Source organism: Trichechus manatus, unplaced genomic scaffold (genome assembly GCF_000243295.1).
Source record: "Trichechus manatus latirostris isolate Lorelei unplaced genomic scaffold, TriManLat1.0 scaffold00008, whole genome shotgun sequence".
In the NCBI taxonomy this organism is placed as follows: Eukaryota; Metazoa; Chordata; class Mammalia; order Sirenia; family Trichechidae; genus Trichechus; species Trichechus manatus.
The window spans coordinates 21100968-21110741 of NW_004443944.1; the positions used below are offsets into that span (position 1 = coordinate 21100968).

General features: G+C 44.8%; 1 protein-coding gene across 1 annotated transcript in view; it reads left to right on the forward strand.

Annotated features, from left to right (window-relative positions):
• Positions 1 to 3712: 3712 nt before the first annotated feature.
• PTPRT (protein tyrosine phosphatase receptor type T) overlaps positions 3713 to 9774 on the forward strand; it is a gene marked incomplete at its 3' end in the record, with an annotated part of 923104 nt that continues 917042 nt past the window's right edge. Inside the window, exons 1-2 of the mRNA XM_012558679.1 lie at positions 3713 to 3722; positions 4807 to 4932. Coding sequence (XP_012414133.1) covers positions 3713 to 3722; positions 4807 to 4932 — 136 coding nt within the window. The remainder of the gene's footprint in view (positions 3723 to 4806; positions 4933 to 9774) is intronic.

A 9774-nucleotide genomic window follows, 5' to 3' on the forward strand; every position in this document is an offset into this window, starting at 1 on the left:
ACTACTGCTGCTACCTTTTTTCTTTTAAATTTAACTATGTTTTAATATTTGGGGCACTCACTTAGCTCTTCTGGTCAGAGAAAGTTTATAGGAGAAATGGTTTTTGGAAGATCATTTGGAATTTGTCAAGCAGGCAAAGCAGGGAGGGAGCTTTCTAGGTAGAAGCAGCATGTGTGAGGCTTGAAAGAGCTGGTCAAGTTCAGGGGCCTGCTATGGGCTCACCATTTCTAGAGGATACTTTGGTTTATGTCAGGCATCCCATTAGCATTTATTGTTTCATTCCTTGAACAAATATTTATTAAGCCCCTACTATGTGCAAGAACAAATATTCAAGCCTCGAGTTGCAATATTGAAGGATTCTATGGGCAAAATATTGAACGATGCAGGAAGCATCAAAAGAAGATGGAAGGAGTACACAGAGTCACTGTACCAAAAAGAATTGATCGATGTTCAACTATTTCAGGAGGTAACATATGATTAAGAACTGATGGTATTGAAGGAAGAAGTCCAAGCTGTACTGAAGGTATTGATGAAACACAAGCCTCCAGGAATTGAAAGAATACCAACTGATATGTTTCAGCAAATGGATGCAATGCTGAAAGTGCCCACTCGTCTATGCTAAGAAATTTGGAAAACAGCTACCTGGCCAACCAACTGAAAGAGATCCATGTGTGCGCCCATGCCAAAGAAAGGTGATTCAACAGAATGTGGAAATTATCTAACATTATCATTAATATCACATGCAAGTAAAATTTTGCTGAAGATAATTCAAAAGTGGTTGCAGCAGTACATGGACAGGGAACGGCCAGAAATTCAAGCCAGATTCAGAAGAGGATGTGGAACGAGGGATATCATTGCTGATGTCAGATGGATCTTGGTTGAAAGCAGAGAATACTAGAAAGATGTTTACCCATGTTTTATTGGTTACACAAAGGCATTTGATCACATGGAACATAACAAATTATGGATAACACCGAGAAGAATGGGAATTCCAGAACACTTTTATGCTCATGAGAAACCTGTACCTAGACCTGTACGTAGACCAAGAGGCAGTCATTCGAACAGAACAAGGAGACACTGCATGCTTTAAAATCACGAAAAGTGTGCGTCAGAGTTGTATCCTTTCACTGTACTTATTCAATCTGTATGCTGAGAAAATAATCAGAGCAGCTGGACTATATGAAGAAGAACTCGGCATCAGGATTGGAGGAAGACTCTAACAACCTGATATGTGCAGGTGACACAACCTTGCTTGTGGAAAGTAAAGAGGATTTGAAGCACTTACTGATGAAGATCAAAGACTACAGCCTCCAGTATGGATTACACCTTTACATAAAGAAAACAAAAATCCTCACAACTGGACCAATAAGCAACATCATGATAAATGGCGAAAAGATTGAAGTTGTCGAGGATTTCATTTTACTTGAATCCACAACCAGTGCCCACGGAATCAGCATTCAAGAAATCAAATGATGTATTTGCATTGGGCAAATCTGCTGCAAAAGATACCATTAAAGTGTTAAAAAGCAAAGATGTCACTTTGAGGACTAAGGTGCACCTGACCCAAGCTGTGGTATTTTCAGTCACCTCACATGCATGGGAAAGCTAGACAATGAATAAGGAAGACCAAAGAAGAATTGATGCATTTGAATTATGGCATTGGTGAAGAATATTGAATATATTATGGACTGCCAGAACAGTGAACAAATCTGTCTTGGAAGAAGTATAGCCAGAATGCTCTTGAGAAGTGAGGATGGTGAGACTTTCTCACATATACTTTGGATGTGTTATCAGGATGGATCAGTCCCTGGAGAAGGACTTCATGTTTGGTAAGGTAGAGGGTCAGTAAAAGAGAGGAAGACCCTCAACGAGATGGATTGACACAGTAGCTGCAACAGTGGGCTCAAACATAGAAAAAATTGTGAAGCTGTCACAGGACTGGGCGGTGTTTTGTTCTGTTGTACATGGGGTCGTAAGAGTCCGAACAGACTTGACAGCACCTAACAACATGTGCAAGAAGTGTTCCCAGCCGTTCTGAAGCTTAGCTTCTAGTGGAAGCTGGTTGATTGTTGGCCTCTCTTCTTGCCTTTCAAAGGTTATTTTGGTCCAGTATATGTGGAGTGAAATCTCCTCTGTCTATCCCTAACCTTTCCTCTTGTCTCCTGTGACTTCCATCTTGCCTGTTGACCCTTGTGAACGCACATGGGTCATTGCTTTTCTTCCTTCAGTTCCCTAGAGCACCCCGACATGTGATGACTGTTTAGTGTAGCTAACTTTCTCCACTGAGTTGGGTATAGTAGCAGGTTATTCCAGCACAGAAACTGTTTCTAACTCGTGGTCGGAAAGGCTCCCCTGGGCCCCTCCAATCCTTTCTCTCAGCCCCAACTTCAGCTTTCATAGCACATCCTACAGTGTGCAATTATTTATTAGTTTACTTGTTTATTGTCAGTTGGTCTCACTAAACAGTGATAGCATGTCTGTTTTATAAACTATTGTGTAACCTGTCCCTGGGACTGTGTATGGTCTACATTAAGTGCTCAATCAAATAATTGCCAAATTATTGAATGAAGAAATGAAAGTAAAAAGATGGGAAGTAGCTGATGCATTAGAAGGAACTATCCTATCAGAGGAAATTTCTCATTGTACGTCACCTTCTGTGGATTTCTCCTTTTCATTGTGTTTATTGGGCCTCTCTCTTCCTCTCCTTCTCTCTCTAGCTGTCTTCATATAATCCCTCAAATTCCTATTACTTTTTAGTACAAGACATTTTAATACTCTCAGCTCAAACCCACCCTCCCCCCATGCCACCAAATGGATCCCGCCCTCCTTTGTCCAGTCCAAGACTCATTGTGATACTAAAGGCCAAGTCTTCTGAGTTTCTATCCTTAGCAAGAAAGAAAAGTGGAGAAAGCTTTGACCTCCCAGGTTTTCTTCAGTGGTGTTTGGACTATATTCTGTATCATATTCTTCAACAGGACTTCCACCACTACTAACCAGAGGAGATCCCTGGTCTATGGGTGTAGAGAAAGGAGTTTTTGTCCACTGCAGCTGATAGAGACAGGGGTGTGATGCTACATGAGACTGCATGGGCAGGGGCTTGCATGGGTGGTTCTTGACATTGGGCTGTGTTTGGATGTGGTTCTGTGGGTGACAGGGAATCAATGGCTGTTTACAGGAGGGGGATAGTAATGTGATGAGATCTGAGACTCAGGGAGACAAAGAAGGACTGGGGTGTGTGCTGGGGGTCGACAAGACCAGTCAGGAGGCGGCTGTAAAATTGTCCTGCTGCTCCATCCCCGCCTTTGTGTGCCCTACTGGATTGCCCGGTGTGTTAGTTTCATAGGGCTGCCATAACAAAGTACCGCAAATTGGATGGCTTATAAGAGCAGAAATCTATTGTCTCACAGCTCCGGAGGCTAGGAGTCCGAAATCAGAATATTGGCTGTGTTGATTCCTTCTGAGGGTCTAAGGGACAGTCTGTCCCATGTCTCTCCTAGCTTCTGGTGATGGCTGGCAATCCTTGTCATTCCTTGGCTTGTAAATGCGATTTCTGCCTCTGTCATCACAAGACTTTCTTGTGTCTTTCTGTGTGTCCTGTCTCTTCTTTTATAAGGACACCACTCATATTGAATTATGACCCATCCAACTCCATTATGACCTCATGCTAACTTAACTGATAACATCTTCAAAGACCTTATTTCCAAACAAGGCCATGTTCACAGGTGCCAGGAGTTAGGACTTTAATGTAACATCTTGGGGAACACAATTTAATCCATAATACCCCGGAATATCCTCCTTCTGCTCTCTGCCCATGGAGACACTGCTGTCCTTCAAAGCCCTTTTCAGATCTTCTCCACTTCTCCTCTCTCCGCCTCCAGGGTAGCATGGGCTCCTATTTCTCAGGAGGGACCAGCACTTCTTAGTTGGAGCTCTTACTCTCCCCTAATTCTACACCCTGCATCTCTCTCACTGTGTCTCTCTGATTTTCCTGGTGACGCTGTAGTCACTCTGTTTGGGGACGTATAGCCCCAGAGTATGAGCTCAGTAAATTCTTGTCAAAATATGACCAAGTTGTTGCAAAATAGTGGCTTGCTTGAACTTTAAAGTACCGTTAAATGAAGACGTTTTAAACACGTCATCATTGACTTTATTACGTTCTAAGTACATGACTGTCTTAATTCTTCACAAACTCGATTTCACTTCACAAAAAAATTATTTTCAGACCGCTTTTAGAGGGAAGTAGGTGGACGTTGGGCACCCATTCTGTGACAGTTACTTTTCATATATTATCCTTTTTAACCATAATATTTCTGGAAGATAGAGATTTTGTTTCATATTACAGGTGAGGAAACTGAGACCCAGACAGGTTATGCATCTGGCTCCGAGCCCACACAGCTTTGCAAAGCTGAGGTTTGTGTCTGGCTTTGCCAGACTCCGAAGCGAGTGCCCTTTCTGGTGTCTGATGGCATTGCTTCATGCTGCTGGAAGCAATTATAGAGGCATGCCCTGGCATTCATTTTTTCTGCTTAGAATGAGACGTTGCTGTTTACTTTTTCAGTAAGGAAGATTGAAATCAGTGTAACTAGCCTTATTAACTTTTTAAGGTAGGGGGGCTCGCAGATGCCAGTGCCTTTCCTGAGAGCACCAAAGCAAATATAAAAATCCAATTTACTTGCCTTTTTTTTTTTTTTTAAATCATCTACAGAGTTTAAAATTCAAAGCTGTAAAGAAGACCCGATGAGACAGGGGTAACGAACCAAGCTTCAGACATGGGGATGTATTTACCTGTATCTCTTTTATCGCCAGGTGGCTGTTCCTTTGATGAGCACTACAGCAACTGTGGTTACAGCGTGGCCCTGGGGACCAATGGGTTCACCTGGGAGCAGATTAACACATGGGAAAAGCCAATGCTGGACCCCGCAGTGCCCACAGGTATGTGACCCACTGTGTTTGATACCGTGATAGAGTTGGTTGGCTTTTACGATGGCTCCTGGGGAAGAACTGTCTTCTGTTTGAGCCCTGTGAGAAGGCGATGGGTAACTCTGAAGGTGGAGAGTTCCTTATCACCAGAGGTGTTCAAATCAAGGCTGGATGAATTCTTAGAGATGCTGTAGAAGTCACATGTCACCTTGATTCAAGCACCTTTAGGCTTTCTTTCAGCTTTGTTAAACTTTAGCTACGCTGTTGTTAGTTGCTGTTGAGTCAGTTCCGACCCACGGCGACCCTATATGTGTTGAGTAGAGCTGCTCCATAACATTTTCAAGGCTGTAAACTTCCGGAAACATATCTTCAGGTTTGTCTTCTGAGGCTCCTCTAGATGTGTTTGAACCGCCAACCTTTCAGCTAATAGTCCAGTGCTTAACTGTTTGCGCTGCCCAGGGACTTTAGCTACATTGCTGGGCTTTATGCTCTGGGAATATGATAGTAGTGGGTTTTTAAGCGAAGAATTTGAAATCACTCCTTTTCTTCTAGGCCACATAGACAAAGCTGTATATATGCAGGGAAACTTCTAGAGTCAGAATATAAGTCATTAAAGTTAATGTCCTGAATGCCAAGCATATTCTTTAACCAATGGAGCTGAAGTCCTAAATGTACACTCTTGATGGATACCCGTGTGAGATAGACCTATGAGTTATACGTGATATATTCCACAGAAGGTAAATCTAGAAGTATACTCTAGGGTGGGGTATACCTGATGGATAGTCTCTGGGTCACATAAATGGTTGATGTTCTTGGCTGCTAACTGAAAAGTTGGAGGTTTGATCTCTCCCAGAGTTGCCTTGGAAGACAGCCCTGGTGATCTGCTTCCAAAAGGTCACAGCCTTGAAAACCTTATGGAGCACAATTCTACTCTGTACATTATGAGTTGGAATTGACTCAATGACGACTAACAACATACAACATACCTGGTGAATCATTGAAATGGCACAGGGCTGGACAGTGTTTTATTCTATTGTACATAAGGTTGCCATGATCTGGAGCCGATTCAACAGCAACTAACAACAACACCACCACCTGGTGAGGTAAGCCAGGAACACTCAACCTCTATGAGCATTAAGATCTCCTCTTTGGATAAATAGGATCCCTGGTACAATAGTAAAGACAACTGGTTGTTGGAGAAAGGAGACCATTCTCTATTTCCACCCCGACCAAATTCTCCCTCTTACCTATCACGCTGTCTTGGTTTTCCACCAAACCCTCCTGATGCTCTTCTTCAGTCTCCTTTGTCAACTAACTCTGACCACTACATGTTAGAGTCCCTGAGGCTTGTCCTACATTCTTTCCATGTAGGTAACTCAGCCACTCCCCTGGTTTCAGCTGCCATCTGTGCTTTGGTGACTCCCACATTTATACCTCCAGCCCAGACATTTCATATGAACCCACCACCTACACAGCCCACTGCCTAGCTGCCATCTCTTCTCAGCTGCCCCTGGGGAAGGGGTTTTCCAGGATGCCACAAAGCTGGAGACAGAAAAGATGCTTGGAGATATTCAGGTGAGGGTGGCTTCAGTGACTTTGAATTTGGCGCCAAAGCAGGAGGCCACTGGCTAGCTCTAAAATAGTTCCTATTGCCCTGTGCCTGTGGCTGTCAAGTCAATTCTGACTCATAGCGATCCTATAGGACAGAGTAGAACTGTCCAGTATGGTTTCCAAGAAGTGGCTGGTGGATTCAAACTGCCCACCTTTTGGTTAGCAGCCGAGCTCTTAACTACTGCGCCACCAGGACTCCAGTTCCTGTTAAGGGCATAAATTGCTTATATTAGTTCCTCTTGAGTGTTGATACAAGCCCCAGGTATACAAGCTGTACTGTTGTATACAACTAAGCTTTTCAGATCTGGAAGGACCTTACTTTGCATGGGGAGAATCACCAACAGCCCAATGTCCGCCATTAGTAAAGTGACTGTGGGACAGCCTCTATCTTTGTTGCTGCATCATAATTTTTTATAATGCTACCTTTGATTTCAAGTGTCCTGGTTCAGATGGTAATCTCACCTACCACATTAGGGACTCCAAGGGTCCAGAGCACTTGTACTGAAACATCTGCTTCTGCTTGGCATGGCCATCTTTGATATTGGCAGTATAAATCTGGAACTGATTGTGTATGTGTGTGCATGCACACATATGCTCTTTCTACTTATCTTTAGCCCACTTGAAGCCCTGTAGGGTCTTACAGGCTCCCTAAACTCAACATCTCCAAAACAGAACTCCCAACTCACCCATTCCCGCTCCCTGTGTACCCAGTCTTCTGTGTTCCTTGTCTCAAGAAAACCCTCTTCATCTGTTCTGTAATTGATTCAGACACCCAGGGATCATACCTCTCTCTCTCCTTTCTCTTACCCCCTCTTCTAGTTGTCACTTAGTTCTGCTGTTTTACCTCCTGAATACATCTCAAGTCTGCCCACGTTCTCCCTCTCTGCCACCAGTGCCCTGTCCAGACCACCTTCAGTTCTCTCCTGAATAGCTGGAAAACTTCCAAAAGGCTACTTGGCTTCTTTAATCCATTCTCCACACTGAAGCCAAAGAGACTGTTCTAAAACATAGGCCTATTTGTGTTAAGCCTTCTCTTTGTCCTTCATGTCCTTGTCCCCACCCAGGTTGTTCTTGTCCCCACTGTGCTCCTCCTTGTTACCAATCAGCTTCTGTTTGGAATCCTTCTGAGGCTTCCCACTGCTCTGAGAAAGAAGACCAAGCCCCTACTGTGGCCTTCAGCGTCCTATATAGTTGGCCCTGCTCCACTTCCAGCCTCACATGTTCCACTCTCCTCTGTGCTCACTTCACACTGGCCTCTGTTGTTCCCAGACTCTGTCCTGCCTCAGGAACTCATATATAAGATGGACACTGTCCATGGAACCTCTTCCTCCACCTCATCTCCTGGCTTACTGATACTTCCCCTTATATCACAGTTGAAGTGACCCTTCCTCAGCACAGCCCTCCCTAGACTCCCCAGTCTGGGTAAGCTCCCTCTGTAATGGTTACCATCATACCCTGTACTTCTCCTCAGTAACATGGAGAGGCGAGGCCAAGATGGTGGAGTAGTCAGACACTTCCGGTGGGCCCTCTTACAACAAATACCTGAAAAAACAAGTGAATCGATTATATATGACAATCTGGGGGCCCTGAACATCAAAGGCAAAGTTGAGGAATCAGACTGAGTGGCAGAGGGAGGAAGAGATGGTTCAGAAGCAGCAAGGAGTTGCCAGACCAGACCTGTTGAGAGCCTGAGCCCTTCAGGCCCATCAGCTTGTGGGGTGTGGTGAGGCAAGCAAGCAGTGACACTCAGGAGGTGTTTTCCACATGAGGAGAGACCCAGTGGCAGAGAGTCTACTTGGCCATCCAGAACCAGTAAGAAGCAGCCCTCGATCAGCAAAAGATAAGTACTTGTGTGTGGCCTACTGCATGAATCAAAAACATCCACTTTAAGGAAAAACCTCTCTCCCATTTACCTCCCTGCTCCCTGCTCTGCACTGGGTCCCGGACTGGCTTCAGCAATTGCTGAGTCCCCTGGGCCGGAAGTAGGACCTGTCACATGCCCTGAGCTGTTCTCCCGGCCTTGAAGAGTGAACAAATTAACAAACGGGGAAAAATAATCTGCCAGCTCCCCTAAGCCAGGAACTCAGGGTAGGCATAGCTCCTTTGTCTAGGCACAGGCATAAGGGATCCACGGACTTTGAGTGCTTTTCCCCCTGCATAGACTTGTGTGGGCCCATTTCAACAGTGTAGGCCTCATTACCACAGTACAGCAGGGTATATACCTGAAGTCTAACTTCAGCTATTTCAGCTGTGAAGTGGCAGGTTTGTGATATCTGACACTGCTCTGCCCATTAAGCAGGGTTTTCACCTACCCACATCAACAGCCTGAGGACTGGTGGCTCCACACACGCCACCTAGCAACCTGCGACAAGGGCCCAAGAATAAGAGGTGCCCCCCAGTCCTTATAGCCCACAGCACTGGGTGCCCACAGTCCAGCTGCAAAACCCACCAATCAACGTGCTCTAGGGAACAGGGACACGCTGTCTTCCTAGACATGTGGGGGTGGCCGGCAGCCCCCTGCCTTGCTCAGCCTGTGTACCCCTGCTGCAGCCAGATGCCTGTGCCTACACCTATCACCCATGCCTGTCTAGAACTGTAGGTGAGAGCCTGCACCACACTTGGAGGCCAACTACCTGGACACCTGAGCTGAATCCATACAGCAGTAGTGGGTGGGCTCCTGGGCTCACATACAGAGTGGCAGGTCTGGCCACCTGGTGGCAGGACACTGGAGCTTCAGGGGCACTGGAGATGGGGCTAGCTAACACGAGCAGCCTCTTTGGGCATATCAAAACACAACAGAACAAGAAGCTAGGACACAGTAAGCAAACACAAAATAAATAAATATAATAACTTATTGATGGCTCAGAGACAACAGTCAATATCAAATCACATAAAGAGGCAGACCATGATGACTTCAGCAAGCTTCCAAAACAAAGAATCTAGAAATTTTCGAGAGGAAGAAAGTATCTTGGAATTACCAGTGGCAGAATACAAAAGATTGATATACAGAACTCTTCAAGAGATCAGGACGGAAATTAAGCAAAACACAGAACACGCAATAGAGGAAATTAAGAAGATTAGAGAAGAGAATAATGACAAATTTAACAGGCTGCAAGAATCCACAGAGAGACAGCAATAAGAAATCCAGAAGATTAACAATAAAATGTCAGAATTAGACAACTCAATAGAAAGTCATAGGAGCAGAATTGAGGCAATGGAAGTCAGAATTAGTGAGATTGAAGA